General features: G+C 55.4%; 1 protein-coding gene across 3 annotated transcripts in view; it reads left to right on the top strand.

Annotated features, from left to right (window-relative positions):
- CDH4 (cadherin 4) overlaps positions 1–26,327 on the top strand; it is a 712,793-nt gene that overhangs the window by 658,196 nt on the left and 28,270 nt on the right. For all 3 annotated transcript variants that reach the window (XM_034947466.3, XM_034947467.3, XM_063601128.1), the window contains 2 exons: positions 5,176–5,313; positions 21,431–21,616. In XM_034947466.3, coding sequence (XP_034803357.1) covers positions 5,176–5,313; positions 21,431–21,616 — 324 coding nt within the window. The remainder of the gene's footprint in view (positions 1–5,175; positions 5,314–21,430; positions 21,617–26,327) is intronic.

Genomic DNA, 26,327 nt, shown 5'->3' on the forward strand with positions numbered 1-26,327 from the left:
TGGTGGATGATGGATGATGGATGGGTGGGTGGATGGTGGATGATGGATGATGGATGGGTGGGTAGATGATGGGTGATAGATGAATGGATGATGCATGGATGGATGGATGGATAGATGATGGATGAGTGAGTGGATGATGGATGGATGATGGATGGATGATGGATGGATGGATGATGGATGAGTAAGTGGATGGTGGATGATGGATGATGGATGGGTAGATGGATCGATGATGAATGAGTTAGTGGATGGATGGATGGATAGGTGGATGATGGATGGGTGGATGGATCAATGATGGATGAGTGAGTGGATAGTTGGATGACGGATGGATAGATGATGGATGGATGGACAGACAGATGGATGATGGATGGATGGATGGATGGATGCATGGATGGATTATGCGTCATGGATGGGTGAGTGGATGGTGGATGGTAGATGATGGATGGGTGGATGGATGGTTGGATGATGGATGGATAGATAATGGATGGATGGATAGACGGATGGTGGATGGGTGAGTGGATGGATGGATACATGATGGATGAATAGATGGATAATGGATGGGTAAGTAGATGGTGGATGATAGAAGGGTGGATGGATGGATGGATGATGGATGGATAGATGGATGGATAGATGGATGATGGAGGAGTGAGTGAATGGATGGATAGATGGATAATGGATGGGTAACCAGATGGTGGATGGTAGATGGGTGGATGGATGGATGGATGATGGATGGATAGATGACGGATGGATGGATGGATGGATAAATGGATGATGGAAGGGTGAGTGGATGGATGGATGATGGATGCATGGGTGGATGATGGATGATGGACAGGTGGATGGATGGATTATGAATGGATGGATGGGTGGATAATGCATGATGGATGTGCAGATGATGGATGGGTAAATGATGGATGGATGGATGGGTAAGGGGATGGGTAGATGGATGAGGGAGAAAGGAAGAAGGGGAGCAGGTAAGGGTTAACCTACTGTGAGAAAATTATCAAAGTAGGATATAGCACCCAAGTAAATGTAAGCTATTTCTGGTTTTTTTTTGTATCTCCTTGACTCCAAGTTCTATTCATCTTGGTAAATGTCAGCTCTGTTAGACACGACTCATTAACTTGGTTCCCTCAACAGACACCGATTACCTACTGTGTGCCAGGTCTGTGTCTGGCACTTTGGACACAAAGCTGGACAGGACTCAGTCCTCATGGCATTCTGGGTCTTCCAGGAGAGTCCAGCCTACAGCAGATGTGGGCAGGGTTGTGGCTGTCCGGGTCACGCTGCACCTCCAGGGTTAATGAGGGAAGCAAAATCAATTCCAGAGGCTCTAGGGGAGCTCATTTTGGAAGGAAGAGTGGGGTCTCACCAGCGGAAGGAGGGAGAGGGACAACACACCCGCAAGCACAGAGGGGCAGGGATAGGAGGTGTGGGGTGCACAGTGCAGACAGGGCGCCATGTGGGGCAAATGTTGGGGTAACGAGGGAGGGGAGAAAGCCAACAGTGGGAGAGAAATAATGAAAACCTGGTTTGGGCTGCACGTTCCTGTTCACTGTCTCAGCAACTGGTCACGGCTATGTGGTCAGCAGAACACAGTCGTGTCCCATTTTACAGAGGGGGCTGCCAAATACAGGAGGCCAAGGTTGCTGATGGCTCTGCAGCCTGCAGGCCCCTCCCTGTCCTGCTGAGCCTCACAGCCTCCCCCTGGAACCCTCTCCTGCAGGGGGCCTGAGCCGCCCACTCTCCCCGGCCCTGCAGGAACTCTGAGTGCTGCAGTCCTCCCCCCTTCTCCAGGTGACTGATCTGCTGCAGGGACCACGCAGGCATGGGCCAAGAAGCAGTTTCCTGCCCTTCCGAGAGGCCCCTGACACCTGCCTCCTTGAGGGAGATCTCTCAGAACAACAGCCAGGGCTGCATGATGAGGCACATGTTGGGGCTGGAGAGCCCAGGAGCCAGCGCCCCACTGCACTGAGCCCTGGCCCCATGTAGGCTGGGCCTGGTCACCAAGCCACAGTCACCCTGTTCTGGGTGGGAGGCCATGTGGAACACCCCAGACCCTGATTGGCTGCCGTGTTCCCACCTCCCGGGTCCAACCGCACCCCCCAGCCCTGCCCTCAGTTCACCCTGTCACCTTCAGGCAGTGTGACTGCCTCTTCCTGGAAGCCTCCCCTGGATCCCCAGCTCTCCCTCCCTGAGATGCTTGTGGCCTTGCTCTCAGGCCTGTCCAGGTGGCAGTGGCTTACACTGCCTGATATTGGAGCCCAAGGTCAGCAAACGTCTTCTATAAAGTACCAGGTGGTCCATATTTTAGGTTTTGTGGGGCATACAGTCTCTGTGCAGATACTCAGCTCTGCCTTGCGAGTGTGAAAGCAGCCATAGATAATGTGTCAATAAAAGAGCATAGCCATGTGCCAATAAAACTTTATTTACAATAATAGTGATGCGCAGATTCAGCCCACAGGCCATCGCTTGCTGTCATGTATAAGTTGGATCCTGTGATGCACTCAAAGCCCGTTGGTGACTCACAGCTGTCCACAGACTGTCCAGACACCTTATGGAGCACCCAGGCCCCTCTGTCATTCCTCAGAGCTTCTGTTGCCACCACAATCATTGGCAACATTAACTTGCTGTCATGGGGCACCTACTCTGTGTTGGGCCCACGTTTGACCCTGGAGACACAGTGGGTGATGGATGAGACAGCCATGGCCCCCCAGAGCTCAGGTTGGCAAGGGTTACAGACAATGATCAAGGGAGGACACAATAAATGTAAAAGTGCAAGCCAGGAATGAGTCATGGATGAAGAGCAGGCTGAGCTGAGAGCATGCTGGGCTGGAGGGCTGGGAGAGAATTCCATGGGAAAGGGACATCTAGGGGCTGGGGAGCTTGATTCAAGATGAGGCCACAGAGGGGGTTAGCAGCCATGACACATGGAGTGCTGTGGCCATGTTGAGGGTTTGGATGTATGCCAGGGAGCTTTTGCTGCATAATAAAAGATCCCAAAACTTAGCAGCCTAAAACAACCACCATTTATTTCTATTTATTTAGCTCACAATTCCACAAATTGGCAATTTGGGCTAGGCTCAGCTGGAAAACCCTTCCATCCTTGGCTGGGCTCATTCATCCATCTCTCATCAGCTGCCAGTTTGGCTTGGGGCTGGCTGGTCTTAGAGGGAAGGAGGAAGGAATAGAAAGACAGAGGGATGGAAAGGTAGAAAGAGGGAGGGAGGGATGGTGTATGGGTAGGTAAGTGGATGGATAAATGGATGGGTGGGTGAATAGAGGGATAGATGGGTGGATGGGTGAGTAGAGGGATGGTGGATGGGTGGGTGGGTGGGAGGGTGGATGGATAGATGGATGGGTGGGTGAATAGAGAGATAGATGGATGGGTGAGTAGAGGGATGCTGGATGGGTGGGTGGATGGATAGATGGATGGGTGGGTGAATAGAGGGATAGATGGACGGGTGGGTGAATAGAGGGATGGTGGTTGGGTGGGTGGGTGGATAAACGAATGGGTGGGTGAATAGAAGGATAGATGGATGGGTGAGCAGAGGGATGGTGGATGGGTGGGTGGGTGGATGGATAGATGGATAGATATGTGAATAGAGAGATGGTGGATGGAGGGGTGGGTGGATGGATAGATGGATGGGTGGGTAAATAGAGGGATAGATGGATGGGTGGGTGAATAGAGTGATGGTGGTTGGGTGGGTGGGTGGATAAATGAATGGGTGGGTGAATAGAGGGATAAATGGATGGATGGGTGAATAGAGGGATGGTGGATGGAGGGGTGGGTGGATAGATAAATGGATGGGTGGGTGAATAGAGGGATAGAGGGATTGGCGGATGAGTAGAGGGATGGTGGATGGTAGGTGGGTGGATGGATAGATGGGTGGGTGAATAGAGAGATGGTGGATGGGTGCATGAATAGAGGGATTGTGGGTGGGTGAGTAGGTGGGTGGATGGATGGGTGTGGGGCAGATAGAGGGATAGTGGATGGGTTGGTGAGTGGTTGGATAGATGGATGGATGGGTGAATAGAGGGATAGTGGATGAGTGGGTGAGTGGATGGATGGATGGATGGGTGAATAGAGGGATGGTGGATGTGGGGGTGGGTGGCTGGGTGGATGGATGGATGGATGGATGGATGATGGTTGGAAAGAGAAAAGGTTGGTGACCATCTGCTGTTTGTAATTCCTTACGGAGCCAGTTTATGGAACTTGAGCACGTTTCACTGAATCACAACGCTAGGAGCTGGTCTTTTCCCTTAACCTCTTAGAGAAGCACGACTCAGGATTGTTAGTCACTTGGAGAGCATTTCACAGGTTCCCTTTTCGCTTTGGTCCCCAGAATCCCCCTCCCCTAATGGTACTGGTGAGAGGCGGGCTGTGGTCCCAGCAGGGAGCTGCCCACAAGCCTGTCCTCAGCTGTCACCTCAGAAGTTCATGGCCTCTGGGTCAGAACAGAGGCGTGGAAAAGCCACCTCTGCCAGCTCGGGGATTTTGGTACTGATGGACTCCCAGCAAGGGCCCTGAGGAGAAAGGCCATCAGACTCCTTCAATGCCTAATAAAATGCACTCATCCCGCCAGCCTTATTTGCCATTTAAAGCTCACACCTGCGCCTGCACGGTAAACTGTCAGGACTGCTTTTCCAGCAGAAAGCATGCTTGCATCTCCGCACCTGCACAGAGAAGGGAAAGGGTTTGTCTTTTCTTCCCATTTGAATATCTGACCTGTAGTTCAGCTGGACAAGCTAAACACTCAAGAAACGAAGTCACTCCTGACCCGCGTCTGTGGGGCATCCCTCCCTTTGCAAACTGTCCCTGCTTGGTTTTCTAGACCGAATGCAACCCCAGTGCCCTCTGGGCTCCCCTGTTCTCCTCCCTTCTATCTTGGCACCAAACGTGATCTGCCCCTATCAACGGCAGGGCCACTGAGATGAAAACACAAGCAAACCTCTTCATGCCGCACCTTAACGCATGGCAAGGGGAGGAGAAACTTACTCCGACAGGCAGTGTCAACCGGGAGGCTTGGAAAGGGCCCTGCGCCCAGCACACAGCCCCCAGTGAAAGAGAACCGGTTCCAGGAACTCCGTTCCTGTAAACGGATTTCTTTTGATAAGTGCCCTGTCAATTAAAACCCAAACTGATTTTCTGTTCTTTCTCAACTGGTGTCTCCCTTCCAGAAAGTTCAGCAGTACACAGTCATCGTTCAGGCCACAGATATGGAAGGAAATCTCAACTATGGCCTCTCAAACACAGCCACAGCCATCATCACGGTGACAGATGTGAATGACAACCCGCCAGAATTTACCGCCAGCACGGTGAGTCCCTCGAAGCTGCCCAGTGACGCATGGCCCGTGCAGGGCAGGAATGCACTGGCGTGTGGCACAGCCTCCTCTCTCTCTGCGGCTCTGCCTGACGGGCACTTGGCAGATAGCGTGTAAGAAAGGCCCTGGGCAGCGGAGGCTGCTGTGTGGAGTGGCTCCATTCCTGATGTGCGCAGTAGGAGAGAGGCCGGGGCTCAGTCAGGGAGGGGACCGGCGGCAGAGGTCGGTTGCCGCCTGGGAGGCATCTCTGTGATGTCTGGAGGAGTTGACTGGTACTGCCTGGGCTGATGTCACTGCCACTTTGGGAGGCCTGCGTGTGGGACCCGCTTGGGGGATGCCCAGATGGGGCCTTGGCATGGCGGGTCCATCCCTGTGTGTGGAACTTGGCTGACCCTCTGTGGCCTGCTGTCGGCAGAAAGGGGGTTGTGACTGGGCCCCATACCGGCTGCCTGGGGCCTGAGTGACCATTCACTAAATGTTGTTGAAAGTCCACTGTGAGCCCCGAGCCCCTAGTTCACAGGGGACCAAACTCTCTCTGGTGGGAACACGGTGGAGACAGGGCTGTAAGGCATGCAGCCCCCACTTCCTCTGGATTCCAGCAGGGCAGCTGCACCACCAGGAGGGACCCTTCCCTTGAAATCTGCAGAGGCCACTGCGCCGATAGACATTTGATGACCCCACTTCCCTGCTGCCCGGCGATCTGGGGAGGTCCCGGCCTTGGCTGTCGCCCTGCTTACCAACCAGGACCCTTTGTGGTGATTCCCTGGGTCCATGGGGTGTGACACGGTGTCCCCAGGCTGTCATTTTGGGCCCCGCGTGGCAGTGCTGACATCATGGGCACGTGGCCCAGCCCCGGGAGCCCCTCTAGAAAGGTCGAAGGCACCAGGCTGGGACGTGCAGAGGGGAGAGTCAGCGAGGGCTCCCAGAGTGGCCGTGGCCCTGAGATGCCAGGATCTCAGGGTCTTCTCTGCTCCTACCACCATATCACCCCCTTCTCCCCCAGGCCTAGGCCCCCGCAGAGCTGTGTGTCAGTCATGATAGCAATGACAGTGGCACACCAGCTGCATCTGTGGAGCTGCCCCTCGGGCACCAGGGTGCGGCCAGGGTGCGGCCAGGGTGCAGAGCTAGCCTCTGATCCCAGCCAACCCCGACCAACCCAGTGACAGATGAGGACTCTGGGCTCCGGGAGGCTAAGAGGGAGAGGGGAAGGGATGGGGTCAGGAGGGAGACGCTCCTCCCGGTGGGTGGGCCGGCTTGCTGAGAAGGCAACTAAGTCCAGAGCCCCTCGCCACAGCGGCCGTCCCGCATCTGGGCCTCCTGCGTCCTGCATCCCAGGCCTGGGGCGCAGCTGCACCAGGCGGAGGTGGCTGTGAGCACACAACGCCATCTGGTGGGAAGATGGCAGATCACAGCGAAGGAAGCCAGCTCAGCCCCACTGCAGCAGGGCAGGGGGGCTCTAGGCGCTCCCCCAGGCTCCTGGCAGTGAGTCCCAGGCAGCAAGCGGCCAGGGCAACCAGGAGCCCGAGGAGCATTTAACCAGGTGCAGCCCCAGGATGCAACAGCTCTCATACAATTGGCCAGGAAGACGTTCAGATGGTTTGGAAAACACCTGCTTCTCTCTCTTGGCTTCAGTCTCTATTTGCTCTCTTCCGGCCAGTGAGCAATGGTCAGGAAAAGCTCAGGGCCAGGCTGCCGGGGAGTCTGGACATAGGGGAAGCAGCTGCTAACCCCAGGGCCCTGAAGAATAATAACGTCCAGGCCCAAGAGCGCAGCAGGGCTGCACCCACACAGCTGGCTGGGCAGCCCTAGCTGTCCTTCCTCCCTGACTCCGAGAAAGAAAAGGAAGTGATGGCAGGGAGGGAGGGGAGAAGGTGACCCAAATTGTGTGGAGCAGGTGTCTCTGCCTTTCTCGGAGCCGGCATCCCTGTGAAGGAAGATGGAGAACCGGCAGGATGTCCCTGACCTGCACATGCTCTGAAAAACGGCCAGCCCAGGGAGTCACACTGAGCCCCCCACAGAATTCTGCATTTGACTCAAGGCAACTTAAAGCACATTGCAGGGGAGAATTCCTGCCTCTGTGTCCCCATGAACGAAAGGTGGGGATGGCCTGATTCTCTGAGACGTTGGGGGGCAGAAGATAAACAAGGGGCATTGTGGTCCTAAATCCCAAAATTCAGAGAATCCCATCATTCCATTGCAAGCCCTACCCCTCGTCTCTGGTCCCCATCCCAAGACTCTGGGAGGCCAAGGCAGAGGCCCTCTAGACCTAGTGGACCAGCCACAAGCACTGACCAGCATAAGCACTGACCAGCACTGATCAGCCACCAGCGCTGACCAGAAATGACCAGCCACCAGCACTGACCAGCACTAACCAACACTGACCAGCCATGAGGACTGACTAGCCACCAGCACTGACCAGCCACCCCCGCTGACCAGCACTAAGCAGCCCTTGGCACTGAGCTACCCTCACCGCAACTGCTGACCGGCCACACCACCCTGGGGCTGCTCCTCCTGGGACTGGGGCAGAGGGTCCCCATGGCATTTATTAAAGAGAGGCGTCTCTGTGCTTTTCCAATGGCTAAGCACAGGCTACTGCAGCCTCGTGCGCCTCCCAGAGATGGGCCATTGTCCATCCTTGGTTCCAGGGGGCCTCAGGCAGGTCCCAGACCCCAGATCACGGGGCAGGGGAACGGCATCTCTTGAGGAGTACGCAGGTATGTCTAGATGCTTCTCAGCCAGTGTCTGCGGCACCTCCCAGTCTAACACAGTCCGGGAGAGGATCTGCAGTCCGCTGCTTTGGTCAGGCCGGCGGGGTGACATGCTAGTGGGTGGACGATGGACAGATGACCCTGGCAGGGAGGGTTCCCTCCACCCTGCGGTGGCTTTTCCAGGTGACTGGGTTGCATGGTCCTGGAGAAGGGGTGTCCATAAATACTCGGGGTTAGGATGGCCCTTGGTGTGTCCTCCTAGAGATGGGTGACAGGCAGGAGCCCCAGGACACTGTCCATGCCTCACCGTGGGACAGAGCGGGCAGAGGGGCCAGCAGGATGGCGAAGGCTGGCCACACTGCCGCACATGCCGCCAGGCTATTTTTACCAAGCCTAATCAAGAACAATCAGCAGAAGCTACAGAGATGTAGGGGATTTGCATGATCCGATTCTGAGTCCTAAATGTTAATTAAAAGTTATTTTCCCTTCACTGGCTCTGAGCGCGGCTGCACTGCCCACGTGAGGCTGAGTGGGGACCCTCGGCCCTCAGCACTCCCTCCAGCAGGTGAGCATGGGGTCTGCTGCGCTAGAAGCTGGTGGCCACAGAGGACACAAGCTTCAGACCCTGCCCCAAAGCCTCCTATTAACACCCATGGGTCCTGCAGTGAAGTTCTCAGGGACAGGTCCAGACAGCACAGAGTGACCCTGGAGATCTGGCATCACAGGCCTTCCTCCAGGCCACCCCCACCCCATCCACGCACATGCTCATGGAGGGGGTGTCCCCTGGAGTCAGGAAGCCCAGCCCTGGCCCCACTCTTGGTCCCTGCCAGCTGTGTAGCCAAGGCCGGAGAGCTGGACCTCTCTGAGCAGCAGGATTTTATCCCCGCTTTCCACCTAGAATTAATCCCACCTCAAGGTGTCGTCGGGAGCACTGCTGATCTATGTGAAAGTTTAAGACTTCAGCAATATAAATCTGCTCTAAAAATGCCATGGGTGGTGCCCAGACCCCCATCCCAGGGGCATGGAGCTGGGTGGCGAGCAGACAAGGTTCCAGCTTTAACAGACCTGGAGTCCTGTCCCGTCTCGGTCTTTCATAGGTGAGGGGCTTACAACAATGTCACCAAAACCTTCTCAGCCCAGTTTCCCCAGCTGTTAAAAGAAGAGGGAGGGCCGGGCGCAGTGGCTCAAGCCTGTAATCCCAGCACTTTGGGAGGCCAAGGTGGGTGGATCACGAGGTCCGGAGTTCAAGACCAGCCTGGCCAAGATGTGAAACCCCATCTCTACTAAAAATATATATTAAACAAAAAAAATTAGCCGGGTGTGGTGGTGCGCACCTGTAATCCCAGCTACTCAGGAGGCTGAGGCAGAGAATTGCTTGAACCTGGGAGGTGGAGGGTGCAGTGAACCAAGATTGCACCATTGCACGCTAGCCTGTCTCAAAAAAAAAAAAAAAGAAAAGAAGAGGGAGGTGGTATATCATTGTTGTAGTTTAAAATGCATACATGATAAGACATATTTTGTTTTTACTGTATGTCTTTCGTGAATGATCTATTCTCCGTCCCAAGCAAGCATGAATAAAATCAGGTTAATTTTTTTCTTTTTTGAGACGGAGTCTCGCTCTGTCGCCCAGGCTGGAGTGCAGTGGCGTGGTCTCGGCTCACTGCAAGCTCCGCCTCCTGGGTTCACGCCATTCTCCTGCCTCAGCCTCCCGAGTAGCTGGAACTACAGGCGCCTGCCACCACGCCCAGCTAATTTTTTGTATTCTTAGTAGAGATGGGGTTTCACTGTGTTAGCCAGGATGGTCTTGATCTCCTGACCTCGTGATCCGCCCACCTCGGCCTCCCAAACTGCTGGGATTACAGGTGTGAGCCACCGCACACAGCCCAGGTTAAATATTTTTTGAATAAAGAGGGAAGGGAGTCGTGGTGGTTTCCCCACAGGGTCTCTGAGGGCAGGATGAGTGGGTCCCCAGCGTTTAGGACGTGCCCAGCTCAGCCAGTGCCTGGTTATCACAGTTGATGTGGAAATACAGATTTTTCTCTGAAAGGGGTTAAAAATGGTTTTGCCAGAGGCAGGGTGTCAGCTGAACTTAGGAGCCCTGGGGTCTGTGGGTCTGTGGCCCCCATGTTTTTGAGGTCCTTCTGGAAGTTCCCTCCCCAAGCCACCCGAGGATGCTGCCTGCGGTCCCTCCTCGGAAGTGACCCTCCTGGCCAGGAAGAAGGGCAGCCCCAGCTCTGCAGGGTAGACAGGCTACTGGCCAGCCTCAGCGGGGGGACTGGCTGGGCTGACCCAGGGCAGCTCTCACCCACAGATCCCCAGCCCCTCAAGCCTGGCTACGTGCCCACTCTGGCCAAGCCCTGTGAGTCCCTGACTTCTGCAGAAGAAGGGAGAAATTACGATTCAGCGTGAGTTCCTGAGCACAGGAATTTGGCATCTTAAAATTAGAATGGACTCAGTGCCCTTAATTATGCTTGGGTGCGCAGTGCAAGCCTCGGCCATAAATAATTAATTGGAGCCAACTTTTCCGAGCACAGAGGTGGCAGCCGCAGGGACCAGGAGCTCCCACCCGCCCGACATCACCTCCCGCCTCCTTGCTCCTCCCACCAGGGATGGCTTCCCAGAGACGGCTGCAGAGGGGGCGCTTCTGAGAGGCCAAGTCTGGGCCCACCCTGGGGCAGGGACCAACAGGACACAGGCCCAGAGACGTGTGGGAACGGCGGACTGGAAAGGACAAGCCCAAGGCAGGGACACACAGAAACTTGAGGTCCCTCAGCCTGGGGGTCAAGACTTAGTCCTCCCAGCCACGGTGCTCCCGCCAGTCTCTCAGGCCTCCTTGGACCCGCCTGTCCAAGCTGCACGGGAGAGATGGGGCCCAGGGGTTGGGGGTGGGCGCTGGGCCAGACTCCCCAGCTTCAAGCCTGGCTCCACAACTGACCAGCTGCTGACCTTGGGCAAGTTGCCTCCCTTTCCTCATCTGTTCCTGCCTGATGGGTGTGTGAGGACCGAATGTTCCCAGATATCAGTCCCTTGGCAGCGTACCTGACTCAAAGAAAGACCAATGAGTAAAACAGCAACAATATGGCCATCGTGGCTGTTGTATGATTAATAATGCCGATTGATAGCAATTGTGTCCTTCACCCTGGCACAGACAAGCTGCTGACAGGAGCTGCCTGAAGTTGTGCTCCAATCCCGGGTAAGAAGATGGGTCAACCTCTCTGTCCTTTCTGGGAAGGGAGCAAGCCAACCTGGTCTATGGACCCAAAAGCCCAAAAAGGGGTTTCAAGTTAATTTTTAGCTAAATGACTGGTCCTTTCGCTCAAGCGGGTGTTGCAGTGAGCAGGAGCAGGAGCAGGAGCAGGAGGAGCAGGGGCAGGGGCAGGGGCAGGGGCAGGAGCAGGAGCAGGGGCAGGGGCAGGGGCAGGAGCAGGAGCAGGGGCAGGGGCAGGAGCAGGAGCAGGGGCAGGGGCAGGGGCAGGGGCAGGGGCAGGGGCAGGGCCTGGGCCTGCAACTTCCTTCTGGTCACAAGAGCCACAGATCCGACAATTCTGATTTGTGAACTCAGAACTCAGCAGAAATCATCATTGTTTTACTGAATAGAACACAGAATTGCAAAAAGCAATGACGTTGTAATGTCCAAAGGAGCTGTGGTTTGTAGGTTTACGCTATCAATTTTTCAATGCAAGCAATCACAGAACAGAGAACTGCAGCTGGCTGTGTCCCCAGGTGGCTCCCAGCCCCGTCGGGGGGCACAGCAGACCACACCCCAGCCAGATAGGAGCCGTCAGGGCCGGCGCTCAGCTGTGCTAGTTACAGTGATGGATCTGCTGAGCTCCGCTGGGCAAGAGCACCAGGCTTGGGCACTTCCCTCCAATTAGATGCCCTTGTCCACACCGGGCTCCAGCCGGGAGAAGCAGCACCCAACGCCGGGTGGCTGGGAACATCAAGGCCTCATTAGGACCAGCCGGACGCTTCTGAGCAAGCGGCAGCTCAGTGAAAGCATCGATCCTACGCTGGCCCGTGGGGTTGGGGTGACGAGGGCAGCAGCAGAGTCCCATTTCTGCTCATTCAGACCTGCTCCGTGGGAAGAGGCAAAAGGAGGTCCTGAGCCTTCCAGGAGACAAAGCTGGGCCTCAGTGGCACTACTGTCCGTCAGAGGTGGAAGCAAAGTTCGCAGTCGGCCGTGGCTCATCTTTATGAGATATTGACTCACCACCACTAGTCTAGTTGCCAGGAAACAGGATGTGGGAGGGACAGACAAAAATTAAGTACAGCAGCAAATCACCAAGATGCAGTCCTGCGTGTCACACCTGAGGAGCAGCCTGGCGCCGGGGGCACCTTCTGGCTTCCAGCAACTGATGGAAATTCAAACCATTGACGTGTTCAGTCCTTGGAGTTCCAGAGTGGTGAAAGGCAGGTCCTTGGCAGGCGTGGAGGCATCGTGGATGGCCGTTTTCAGAGCAGGGCAGGCAGCACAAACGGATGAACAATGCAGAGGCAGAAAAGGTCAAGCCGGGGCCTCTGAAACCAGGACCCCCGGGGCCTCCATTCCAGGAGAAGCAGCCTCACTCTGCCCTTCACCAGCCACGGAGACCCGGGGTCTATGGGCAGTGCCCTAAATGCCAGCCATGCCCTGGGGCACGCGGTCACCACCCCGCAGAACCGCTCCCGTGCTCGTTCCAGGAGTGCAAGGGCAGATCCACAGAGGAGCGTGCGGGGCCCCACCTTCCCAGGGATTTGCAGGCAAATGAGCGGCCGTTGACACAGGGGCAGGCACACCTTTTCTTGAATGGTCTGGAGAGTAAATGTTTGCGCTTTGGCTGCCGGAAAGTCTCCGTGGCAACTCCGAAACTCCACCATTGTAGGACAAAAACAACCACAGACAAAACAGAAGCGAGTGGGTGTGGCCATGTCCCAATAAAACTTTATTTACAAAAACAAAGATTCAGGCCACAGGGTTGTTGTCGAGCCCTGACTTCACCTATAGCAGAGGCTACATAGGTGTCGTTTTGGGAATATTTGAAGGAGGAAGATTCTAGCATCGCAGACGTCTAAGTATGAGGTCAGCACCTTGTCACCACCTGTCTCAGAGAGCTGATTAAAAATCTCACACCACACATGGCAGAGGTGGCACAGGCCTGTAGCTCCAGCTACGTGGGAGGCCGAGGCAGGAGGATCACTTGAGCCCAGGAGTTCGAGGCTGCAGTGAGGTGTGATGCCACTAAACTCCAGCCTGGGCAACAGAGCAAGACTGTCTCAAAAAAAAAAAAACAAAAAGACACACAGTATTAGCATTGAATTAAAAAACTAAATATCTTAGGAAACTTCGTGTGCCACGTGCCAGGCCTTGTTCATTACGTTTGCACATTCATTCATTCATTCATTATTTCACCCCGCACTGGGCACTCCCTATGCCAGGGTACAGGGCAGCTACAGAGAAAACCAAAGCAGTCACAGCCCCTGCTCCTCAGAGGTGAATCTACATATTTAAAATCTGTAAGGCCAGGCACGGTGGCTCACGCCTGTAATCCCAGCACTTTGGGAGGCCGAGGCGGGTGGATCACCTGAGGTCAGGAGTTCAAGACCAGCCTGGCCAACATGGTGAAACCCCGTCTCTACAAAAATACAAAAATTAGCTGGGCATGATGGCGGGTGCTTGTAATCCCAGCTACTCACGAGGCTGAGGCAGAAGAATTGCTTGAATACAGGAAGTGGAGGTTGCAGTGAGCCAAGATCGAGCAATTCCACTCCAGCCTGGGCAGCAGAAGAGACTCCATCGCAAAAAAAAAAAAAAAAGTGTAAATGTACATATTTTATTTCTGTGGATTTTGGTTTTTCCCATTTTTCTACCATGAGCAATTGTTATTCATTCGCGGATGTATAATTCCCCGTTCCAAATAAAAACCGTGAAGGTGACCTCTCAAGACAAGCAGGGAGTGGGGCCGAGAGGCAGCCCCCAGGGGGCCAGTGCAGCCTCAGCGACCCTTCCCCACCACTGGTGACCTCGGGCAGGTTGCCTCCTGGAGCCTCAGTTTCGTCACCTGCAAAATGGGAGCAATAATATAATCCCCTCTGCCTCCTGCTCCCAAAATGCTGTCATTCTGTTTCCCTGGGGTTGTCACCAGCATGAGCCCAAGGTGCCCCCTCTCTGAGACAGGCCTGTCTCCTTGCGAGGGCCTGCAAGCTTCTCCTCTCTGCTCCTGCCCGCTGCCAGCTGTTTTGCGTTTCTGCTCTTGCAAATGTGGCTTCTCTTGGTGCTTTGGAGGCATCTGAGTGGCCGCCCCTGGGACTTCCCCCAAGCCGGCGTCCTGTGGGCTTGCCCCCGCGGGGGACAGCAGCCAGTCCTGAGAGTGTGGGCTGCAGGGCCCGTAGCCCCACCCACACCGAGCTGGCGGGAGCCGTCATCGGGGCCTCCACCGGGGATTGGATGTTAGGGGCATGAGGATCAGCACGGCAGCAACTCACTGGAAGGGGCGCAGGCGTGTCAGGGGCTGCGGCTCTCTCGTGGGGCTCCCAGTCCTCTGGGTACCTGGAGTTCATGGTCGTGGAGCATGGGGATCACCAGACAGTTCCTGGGAACTGGTGGGATGTGGGACAGGGTGTGCCCTGTACTCTCCCTGGGGACTCTCCGGCAGCTTCTCCCTCTTCCTTCTCTCCCCTGGCCCCCTTCTTTCTTGATGAAACACCTGCCTGGGCTGGAGTCCTCACGCCCACCAGCCAGAAGTCAGCTTCGTCCACACCATGTCCCCCTGGTCTCTCGGCATCTCGGCAGGCACAGAAATCCACCCCTTAGCCCTGGTCATTGCAGCAGCAGGTGGGCACCAACCCTGTACCAGGTGCTGCACCGAGTGCCCTGACTGTGCCAGCCCATCCGACCCCACAGCCTCCTGAAGAACGGGGTCCCTCCTCCCTGTGACACACAGGGGACCACCCTGCTGTGGGGAACAGAACTTCCCTCCCGCCGCCTCCCACGTGGCCGCTTGCCGTGTGGCAGATGCGGGACTTCTCCCTGAAGACAGGACAACCGTGGCCCCAGCGTAGGTGCCTTGGAGGCCCCAGGGTCTTGCTGGACATTGTGTGGATGGGGCCTGGCCCTCTCGGCCCTGACCGCCCACTGACATCATAAGGGAACAGCTGGGTGGGTTTTTCCTGAAACACCGGCTGTGCTGCAGGGTTCCTGCCCAAATCCTCCTCTTGCCAATGGTGACCTTCCCCTGAGAAGCTCACGGTTTCTGCCTCAGAGCTGGGATTGTGCTGGAAGGCCCTCATAAGACAAAATCCTCCTACCTCTCGGGATGGGTGCACAGTTGAATTCTAGATTACAGTCTCAGCAACGAATTCCATTCCGATGCTCTTAAAATTTCTCCTTTCCCAAATACCTGCCTTTTCATCCCAAGGGGCCTGAGAGGCTTTCCTTGTGTCGGAAAATCTGAAAAAATTAAATTTAAAAGTCATTATGGCTGGGGGAAGGTTAATAAGAAAATTCTAAACCAGATTTATCAGCTAAGGCCTTCTTTGTGAACCTTTATTAAACTTGCATGATTTAGAGTAGACTCTTTGTATAAACTTCACTCAGAAGTCTGCAAGGGAATGGACGCAGAGAGCGCCATGCTCCCTCCTCAGAAGGACGGGAGCGAGTGGAGAAGCGTCAGACAGGCCCTCGCTAAAACAGCAGACAACACCAGGACCCACCTGGCCATGTAAGCAGAGACAGACGCCACAGAGGATGTGAGGGGCCACAAAATCCAAGGGGCCAGGAGCTTCAGGCACGGCTGCTCCACCAGGAGGGTGCCCTCCTGCCCCCACCACTAGGCACAGAGCCTTGCCCCTGCTGCCTGCAAGGGTGCTGGCCACACCTTCTGCCTCTGCTGGCTCCAAAGCTTAAGGAATCTCTGCAGTTTGCCAGGATCAGGCCCTCTCTGCCTCTCTTCTGAACCACAGACATCCAGGTGCACCTGGCTGGCAGGTCCCTAGGTCACTTACCTGGTTGTGGCTGTAGAGGCCAGGAAAGTGGATATCTGGAAAATAAGGAAGGGAATTCAGAAGGTGCAGGGGAGCCAGGAAGCCTCACTAATGACCACTATGCTGACCCTGGCAACTTGAAAAAAAAGAGAGTGGCTCATCTCACAAGAGCTGAGAAGTCTTGGAAAATCTCTCCCTTCAGGCATGGCTGGATCTAGGCTCCACCAGCTCACCATGACGCTCCCCTGGACCATGCTTCCTCCAGCCGGCTTTGTTCTCAGGCTGCGAATGACGGCTCCCAACCAACCCAACACCTTCAGATTCACGTGGTTACCATGCCCAGGCCAGATGCAGGGGCCACCAGAACTGACCCCTAATTGGCTGACTTAGGTCATTAGCCTATTTCAAACCAGTTATTGAGGCGGGGGCCTCAGGGGTGGAGAACAAGGATCTGAAGCATTTTCAGTGAAGGACCAGAGAGTATTTTCATCTATGGTCAGGCTCTCTCTGTTACTGCGACTCAATGCCACTGTTGGGGCAGGAAAGCAGCCACGGGCGATATGTAAATGAATGGAGTGTGGCTGGGTGTCAATAAAACTTTATTTATAAAAACAGGCCTCGGGCCAACGCCACAGTAGACCAAGCTGACCAGAGCCCTTCATCCCACCAAGCCCTTAAGGAAACTTGGGGTGACATGGCCGCAGGACCGGAGCGGCATGGTCCTGCTCAACCCTCCCACAGAGGCCTGAAGGCCAGAAGCTACTGAGGGCTGCCAAGTGGCTCCCGGGGGAGGCCAGCAGGTTTTCACTCAAGGAAGGAGAAGCGCCCTAAGATTCAGGCAGGCTGCTTTGGGGGCAAGGCAGTGTCCCCAGCGGAGGGAGTGGCCCTGAGCCAGGTGTCAGAGCCCAGCAGTGTGTGCTACGGGGCCCTGGCAGGCTGCTTTGGGGCAAGGCAGTGTCCCCAGCAGAGGGAATGGCCTGGGGCCAGGTGTCAGAGCCCAGCGGTGTGAACTGTAGGGCCCTGGCAGGCTGCTTTGGGGCAAGACAGTGTCCCCAGCAGAGGGAATGGCCCTGAGCCAGGTGTCAGAGCCCAGCGGTGTGAACTGCAGGGCCCTGGCAGGCTGCTTTGGGGCAAGACGGTGTCCCCAGCAGAGGGAATGGCCCGGGGCCAGGTGTCAGAGCCCAGCGGTGTGAACTGCAGGGCCCTGGCAGGCTGCTTTGGGGCAAGACGGTGTCCCCAGCAGAGGGAATGGCCCGGGGCCAGGTGTCAGAGCCCAGCAGTGTGTGCTACGGGGCCCTGGCAGGCTGCTTTGGGGCAAGATGGTGTCCCCAGCAGAGGGAATGGCCCGGGGCCAGGTGTCAGAGCCCAGCAGTGTGCACTGCAGGGCCCTGGCAGGCTGCTTTGGGGCAAGAGTGTCCCCAGCAGAGGGAATGGCCCTGAGCCAGGTGTCAGAGCCCAGCAGTCTGTCCTGCAGGGCCCTGGTAGGCTGCTTTGGGGGCAAGGCGGTGTCCCCAGTGGAGGGAGTGGCCCTGAGCCAGGTGTTAGAGCCCAGCGGTGTGCGCTGCGGGTCCCTGGCAGGCTGCTTTGGGGGCAAGGCGGTGTCCCCAGTGGAGGGAGTGGCCCTGAGCCAGGTGTCAGAGCCCAGCAGTGTGCGCTGCGGGTCCCTGGCAGGCTGCTTTGGGGGCAAGGCGGTGTCCCCAGTGGAGGGAGGGGCCCTGAGCCAGGTGTCAGAGCCCAGCGGTGTGCGCTGCAGGACCCTGGCAGGCTGCTTTGGGGCAAGGCGGTATTCTCAGCAGAGGGAATGGCCCGGGGCCAGGTGTCAGAGCCCAGCGGTGTGCGCTGCAGGACCCTGGCAGGCTGCTTTGGGGCAAGGCGGTATTCTCAGCAGACGGAATGGCCCGGGGCCAGGTGTCAGAGACCAGCGGTGTGTGCTGTGGGGCCTGGCCAGAGCAGCGTCTGTGTGTTCATGGCACCTCTGGAGAGGGCTCAGGGTCCTGGCACCCAGGACATTTTGCAACTCAGATCTCCAGGGTCAGGGGAGCTCACTGGCCTTGAGTCCTCCACCAGCCACTGCAGGGGTCACCTGCCTGCCTCACTGACCATGGGGCAGGCCACCCTCCTCCCTGCTCCAGGTCTGCAAAGCTCCCCCGACCCTGAGGCCCTCCCACCACCACCTCTGCCTGGAGATGGTCCAAGCAGGGAGTGTATAATGTGGCCCAGCTACCACCTCCCCTGAGGACACCAGGGGGACTATCACCTCCACCTCACAGCTCTGTCCCACCCCCAGGCCCCCCCGGGCACCAGATCAGCTCCTAGACTCACAGCAGCACGGCCCTGGCTGAGGAGGGCTGCCCCTCCCGCCCGGTCCCCGGCCCTTCTGGAACTTGTTCACAGGCCTCAGCGAAGCTTCCTTGAATGTCCCCCTGCAGTGGTCCTCTGCCCGGGGCCTGGCCGCCCAGGATCCCGTGTGGCCACAGCCTCAGCAAGGGCTGTCCTCTCACACCCAAGGACTGCAGGGCTGAGATCAGGCAGGCAGCTCCCTGTACCTCACTCTCAGGCACGTTCTCACCCCCAGAACATATGGATCTCCAACCATGGCCTGAGTCGCCCCTGCTATCCCCCAGTAGGCACCATCCCCCATGCCATGATGCCCTGCAGTGCAGGGCCCAGTGTGTCCCACGGCGACGCCAGCTCCTTGTCCTGCTGGGGGACGATCTGACTCCTGGGCGGCTCAAAACATGTGATGAAGGGAAGACAGAGTGAGTCCTGAAACTCCCTCCTCTAGGGCCAGGTCAGCGTCTCCAGGCCTCCCCGGGCACCCAGCTGCAGCTTCCGGGCTCTGGCCACCTGGCTCAGGAACAGAGACAGCTGGGAGATTCCGTCCCACACTGGACATCGGGAGTGGTGGGGGCGGTAGCTGTCCACTCTGGAGTTTAGCAAAGACGGTTCCTCCCAATCCTGAGATGAGATCTGTGGCTGAGCGTGGCCATCGTGTGAGGAAGGGCTCCCGCTCCACAGACAGGGCTGAGATCCCACTTTGGATAAATCCACAGTTTTTCTTCCTAACAAGCTGATTGTATCGGGATGTGAATGCTTGGACCTAAAGATGACAGGCAGGGCCCTTCCTACCAGACCCAGGGCTGGGCCGGGCTGCGGGGTTTTCAGCCCAGCTTAGAGCCCCAGGTCGAGGAGGCTGATTAAAGGACTTTCTCTGAGCTTTTGAAATACAGAGAAAGGACGCAGTGTTTGTCTGGGATTAAACTGGAATATTTTTCCATCCTTGACAAGGCAGCCCGTTGGTGTGGGCTCTGAATTCTTCTGTCGCGTCGCCGTCCTTTTTAGGAATGCTGACTCGGCTCCTGCCTGGGAAAGGGGACCAGCGTATTTCATTTTTGTGCATTTATATGAAGGCTATCACTCATTCCTTCATTCACTGATGAGAGGCTAGGCCTTGGGCCAGCAGGGACAGTCGCCATCTGTATGTCCCCAGACCCTGTTCACCTGATGTCTTTGTCCACTGGTCTAATGGGGCCTCCACGCTCATGACAGACGCATGGAAGGGGCGCGGGTGGGTCGGGTGAATCTGCGCCATCTCACAGCCTCCTCTCATACCGGCTCTGAGACTCTGGGCCCAGAACCGCCGCCTCGGGGCCTCTGTGTGCTTCTCTGTCCTTGCAGGACCTGCCTGTGGCAGACGCGGTCTGCTGGCCGCCCGACGCCCGTTTCCCACCCCTTCTCCGTTTCCCACCTCACAAGGCTCCCTTCTTTGGGCTTGTGGTGGCCGTGGGACATCGCCCTGTCCAACGGGAGTGTCAGCACAAGTCAGCTGGGGAGGGGCACTCCAGAAAGACTCTTTCTTACCGAAGGGACAGCTGTGCTTCTCAGGCAGCCAGAGGGCCAGGCCGAGCTGCAGGGTCCTGACCACGGGAGGCCGGGGAAGGACAAAGCCCCGTCCCAACGGGCCCAGCCACCTGCAGCCCTGGAAGGTCAGGCTCCTGGGTTCAGGTCACCCCAGTGCAAGTTTCTGTTTGCTGCACCTGAGGGCTCCTCCGTGACTCCTGGCTGAGGGCAGGTGTGAAGGTGGCCTGGGTAATTCCCCAGACACCCTAACGGCCTTGTTTTAACTTAGTCACCTCTTTAAAAGTCCCATCTCCAAATACAGTCACACTCTGAGGCCTTGGGGGTTTAGGGCTTCCACACAGAAACTCCAGGACACAACATTCAGCCCCTAACAGTGCCTCATGCCAGGACACAGGGGCTTCCCACCCGGGGACACTCCGGTGGAAAGGGAGCAGAGCTGCCTGCAGATGTGCACAGCAGCCCTGTCCTCATGCTCCAGCGCCCGTCCTGGGAGGAAGGGTACCTGATCACAGCACCGTCACATCACAGAGCGCTGCTCAGCCATCTCAGCTGCACGCAGCAACACAAAGGAATCCCAGAGCCACAGTGCTCAGCAGAAGCCAGACACAAGTGCTGGAAGTTTCCGCCCATGTAAAGAAAAAACCCAGGTCAACTCATCTGTGACGCCAGAAGTCAGCATGAGCTTACAAGGTTCCTGCAACAAATGGCCACAAACTAGGGGCTTGAAACAACAGGAATTTATTCTGTCAGTCTGAAATCACCAGGGTCTTGCTCCCTCTAAAGACTCCAGGGAGAACCCTTCCTGCCTCTTCCGGGTTCTGCTGGCCACCCTGGTGTTCCTGGGCTTGTGGTGGCATCACTCTAGTCTCTGCCCCCATCTCCCACAGCCTCCCCTTCTGAATATGTCTGCGTCTTCTCTTTGTGAAATCCCCTCTGCCTCCCTCTTCTGAAGATGCACATGGTAGCATTTAGCTCCCACCTGGATCATCCAGAAAAATCTCCCCAGCTCAGAATTCTCACTTCCAGCACCTTTTCTTCCTACAAGGTGGCATTTCTAGCTCCAAGGATTGAGATGTGGCCATATCTTTGGGGCCACCATTCAACCAGTACAGGTGGAAACTTTGGGACCTGGAAGGGGTCTGGGGTGGGGACTGGGAATGAAAAGAAGTGCCCATTGTTGAAGCCGCTCCATCAGTGGCCCTCTGCCGTGGCCGCAGGGCTGACGCACCTGCCGGGCAGGTCTGCACGCCTGCTTCAGTGGGGCCCCGGCAGCCGTGCTACGAGGCGTGCACTCCTGTGCACCCCTGAGCAGCCTGTCTTCTCTGATTCCTGATCTGGGCGTGGCTGACACAGTGTGTTCTGTTTGTGAACATTCGTTGAGCTGGGCTGACACGGTGTGTTCTGCTTGTGAACACTCGTTGAGCTGGGCTGACACGGTGTGTTCTGCTTGTGAACACTCGTTGAGCTGGGCTGACACGGTGTGTTGTTTGTGAACACTCGAGCTGCACATATGCTACGTGCACTTCTGTGTGCATATTTACACTTAACACGGGTTTGTAACATTCTTTCCTTCCATTTTGCAGTTTGCAGGGGAGGTCCCCGAAAACCGCGTGGAGACCGTGGTCGCAAACCTCACGGTGATGGACCGAGATCAGCCCCACTCTCCAAACTGGAATGCCGTTTACCGCATCATCAGTGGGGATCCATCCGGGCACTTCAGCGTCCGCACAGACCCCGTCACCAACGAGGGCATGGTCACCGTGGTGAAGGTGCGTACTCTTCTCACACCCTGCCAGGCACCCCAAGTTCTGCCACCTGCACACTCCCTAGGACCAGTCAAACAGGAGTGATACTCGGTGTAAAGTTAGTGCCCCCCTAATATCCAAGGGTAGAGGCAGGTAACCCAACCTGCTGGAGGCAGACACAACCTTCACAAGGACCTGTCATGTGACCTTCAGGGGCTTGGCAGACCCCCCAAAAATACCCTCCCATTCCCTTTTCAATGTCTATATATTCACTCCCACCCCCTAATCTAGTAATGGGCGAATTTCATTATTAGAATTCCTAATGTTAAACCATCTTTGCATTCCTGAGACAGATCCCACTGAGTAGTGAGGTAATATTTTGTAACACGTTGAAGAATTTGTTTTGCTGATATTTGAAGTTTTTAATGTACTTTTCTGGGTGATTTAGGCCTATAGCGTCATCTGGGTTTTGCTATCAAGGTTACAGACTAATCTCAAGAGTCTTTCTGTCCCAGAGACAGGTCTTATGATGCTGTAATAATCTGTCCCCTGAATGTTTGGTCACACTGTGCTGTGAAGCCGTTGAGTAGCTGTAGATTTTGTCTTTTTGGTCGTGCTTCTTTTTGTTTTGGAGAGAGATTGGTTTGTAACTACTGGTTCAATTTCTTTGATGGTTTTGGTCAGATATGTTTTTCTAGAAAAGTGTCCATTTAATCTAAATTTTCAAATTTACTTATAAAGGCCTATCATTATAGTAGTAGTGATTCAGTCTTCTAATCTAACTCTTTTTCTACACTCATAATTCATATTCCCCTGGAAGGGCAGATTGGGAATTATATCATAACACTTAGCAATCGTTTACAACTTAGTGTGAAGAAGTTTAGCAGTTATTGTCCCAAAATAATTTTGAATAGGACTAAGAAGAAAAGAGCAAGAGCACATTGGGCATTTTTAGAGAAAAGGAGGGGTGACAGAATGGTGAGCTTAAAGCTGGGTAGGATCTGCTGAAGCGTAAGGAAAAGCAAGATGAGCTTAAAGCTGGATAGGATATGCTGAAGCGTAAGGAAAAGCAAGATGAGCTTAAAGCTGGATAGGATATGCCGAAGCGTAAGGAAAAGCAAGATGGGCTTAAAGCTGGATAGGATATGCCGAAGCGTAAGGAAAAGCAAGATGGGCTTAAAGCTGGATAGGATATGCCGAAGCGTAAGGAAAAGCAAGATGAGCTTAAAGCTGGATAGGATATGCCAAAGCGTAAGGAAAAGCAAGTTTCATTTTGAGTTGGATCATTTAGAAATTTCCTTCAGCGGCCCGGAGCAGAGACTTAACCACAGAAATTTAAATACTTGAGAGTTGTATTCTCTCACGTGAGAGGAGTCTGAGGTGGGCAGTTGGGGCAAATGTCACAGCTGCACAATCAACAGAAACCCTGGCTGCTTCTATCCTCTGCTCTGCTGTGCGCACCTTTCAGCTTCTAGGGCCCCTCGTGGTCCAAAATGGCTGCTAGAGCACCAGCCATTACGAGACTTTTACAGGTGGTAGGAAATCAAAAAGGGGGGAAGAATGGCTCACCCCTCCTTTATTAAGGGACCTTCCCAGAACACCTGTTCACATCTTCTTGGGCAGAGTTTAGTCACATGGCCATTCTTAGCCAGAGAAGACACTGCATAACATAATTATGGAAACATATCCCAAACTTCTCCTAAGGAAGAGGGGAGCTAGATGTTAGGAGATCACAGGGGAAGAAAATAGGCTTTCTCCAGGATCTGTGTCTTTTCTCAACACCCCAAAGTCATCTTTTTCCTTTTCTTAATAACCTCTTTTGTAAGCAAGCTAGTGAAGACCAGGTCTCCTGAAAAATCTTATAAATTCTTCATCATTTTTATTTTATGAAATATTCAAACATACACACAAGCAGAAATAATAGTGAAATGAACTTCTGTATACCCATCACCTAGATTTAATTAACATTGTGCTACATTTACTAAATCTTTTTATTTTGGCTGATATGTTTGAAAGTAAATTAGCATGTCACAGTATTGCAGCCCTAACTCGGTATAAGCTTTCTTCTTCAAGAGAGGCTATTTTTTCACCGTAAAAGATAGTTCTTAGAGAAGAGGCAAAATACACGTTTCACTTCCTCTCTAATTACGAATTTTCAGAGTGAGGTATTAGCACAGCCGCGCCCCCAGTGGCAAAGTCAGATCTGTGTGCGCAGGGACTGGGCATGGTGAGGAAGGATGTAGCAAACCCTTTCTCCTTTTCTCCGGGCGCATTTGACCTCGAGCTAACGTTCTAGCTCTGGCCTCTAGAAACCCACAAGGTGAATCGTCAGCTGCTTTGCTGGCAACGTTGCTCACGGGAAGGTGATGGAGACTGGATGTGACATGCAGGCAGAGGAGAGGAGTGTGCCATGAGCCCAGAGCTGGCTGGGGCCTTCCCCAGTGAGTAGCGAGCCTCGGCCTATCTCCTGCTTGTGATTCCAAGGAGGTATCTCTGACTCCCACAGCTCGGATTCTGTGGCCTTCACAGGGAGCACAGCGGGCAGCCCCCAGCCCCAGGAGATCAGCACCTGTCTCACCTCCCCTGCCCTTGGAGGGCCACTTCTGCAGCTGGAGCACACACAGCCCCGCCACCTTCATCGGCCCAACATAGATCAGAAAGGGCTGGTACCAAGGAAGAAGGCTGGCTCGATGTGGTGGGGAAAGCCTGACCCCTAAGGACTCCAGGGAAGGTGGCTTCCTGCCCAGCCCAGGGGCTGGTGGCCTCAGCCGTCATGTGCCTGCCTGGCCCTATCTGCACAGAGCATCACAGCCACGGAAAGTGGAAGAGCACAGCCAACTTCAGGGAAGCGCCAGTGTCTTGGGACTGCATGGGCCTCATGGCACTGGGCCAGGCCCTCAGCAGGCCCACGGAGCCCCTTGGCAGGCCCACGGAGCCCTCTTCTGTTCTTCAGAGAGGAGCCACTGGTTCCAAGCATATAGCACAGACTAGACTGTGGGGCATGGACTGAGGGTCCCAGGAGGGCCTGGGCACCGCCACCCCGGGAACTGATTCCTGAGATGGGAAATCATCCCCTTCGGGTTCTTCCTCCAGCTGGGGATGCTCCTGAGAAGGCCGCTGGGAGAGCAACTCCTCCAGGGCTCAGCTGCTTGGCAGCCATCTCCTCACAGCAGGAAGGCCCTGGCTGGCAGGTGGGTGGGGCATGAATTTTGAAGGCAGAGAGGAGGTGCTGACAGCAGCCAGGTGGGCAAGCCGGGCACATTCACTGACCTATTGCCATGTGACAGCTTGGCAGCGGGCCACCCTTTGCTGAGTTTGTGCCACGTCCCTTCCCCTAGCCATCAGGGTCTCCTGTCCAGCTCCACCTTCTCCTTGTCAGGCCTCTGTCTACGTGGTGAGAGTGGGGTTTCCCGAAGCATGTCTACAGAACGCTGGTTCTCAGGATGTTGATGAGCGCTGCCTACGAGCCACGTTCACAGCTAAAATCTCCCCATCACCTGTGCCTCCTGCCCCCCACAGCCAGTCAACATCAGTGGCACTGAGGCCATTGAGGGGCCTGTGAAAGGAAGATGAAACCTCAGGACCCCAAACCCACTATGCCAAGGGAAGTGGAGCGTGGGGACTGAGTCTCACGGTGCTGCCTCCCTTCTGTGGCCACACAGGTAGCTGGGGCTTCACACACCTACCCCGGCTTTTGTGAAACGTGGATCCACTGAGCGCTGAGCTGAGCCTCGCAAGGATGTAGCCACTGTCTCATTGCCTACCCGGCCCCCGCTTTTTTCTCCTTTCCTCCTCCCTCTCCTGTCTGCTCTTTCCTCTTTAAATATTGAAGTCCTCAAAACCCTCTTTGGGAAAAGCACAGGACACAGATCCCACTGGGACTTGTGCTGCTTCTTCCCGGGTGCTGGCTCAGCCTCGGCAGAATAACCCTGGAATCAACTGAGATCGGTACAGGCTCAGCCTCAGCAGAATCACCCTGGAATCAACAGAGATCGGTGCAGGCTCAGCCTCAGCAGAATAACCCTGGAATCGACTGAGATCAGTGCGGGCTCAGCCTCAGCAGAATCACCCTGGAATCAACTGAGATCGGTACAGGCTCAGCCTCAGCAGAATCACCCTGGAATCAACGGAGATCGGTGCGGGCTCAGCCTCGGCAGAATAACCCTGGAATCGACTGAGATCAGTGCGGGCTCAGCCTCAGCAGAATCACCCTGGAATCGACTCAGATCTTGCAGGCCCCATCCCTCAGGCCTGGCAGGCTTGGAGACCTGCCATGCTCAGGGGAACAAACATAGCCCCTGCCTGGTACCCTGCATCTCCCACCAGAGCCACAGAAACTAGAAAGGTGCTGCCACTCCACACCCACAGGCGGGCTGGCACCCAACAGCAGAAACCCAGAGGTGAAAATCTGCAGATTTTCAGATTTGGGGCTTGGGGTGCATTTTGCCTTTTCACAGCCGCCGTCTTCCCCACTGGGCACAAGGAGGAGCAAATCAAGTTCCTACAGCACCGCCTGCTGCATGTACCTGGAGGGAAGGGGCTCTCCAGGCCAGGGGAGGGCTGCAGCTGGCTCAAGTCTTCATGACCTAGAGAACTAGCGCCGTCCCTATTTCTGCACTTCCCCAGATCTCCAGCACCCTGAAACTCCCAGGGAGCCTCAGGCCAGGCCCCAATGTGATCAGCTACAGTGACGTTGGGCACCGATACCAGGTGTGCCATCCTCACCCCCATCTCA

The sequence above is a fragment of the Pan paniscus genome, chromosome 21 (genome assembly GCF_029289425.2).
Source record: "Pan paniscus chromosome 21, NHGRI_mPanPan1-v2.0_pri, whole genome shotgun sequence".
In the NCBI taxonomy this organism is placed as follows: Eukaryota; Metazoa; Chordata; class Mammalia; order Primates; family Hominidae; genus Pan; species Pan paniscus.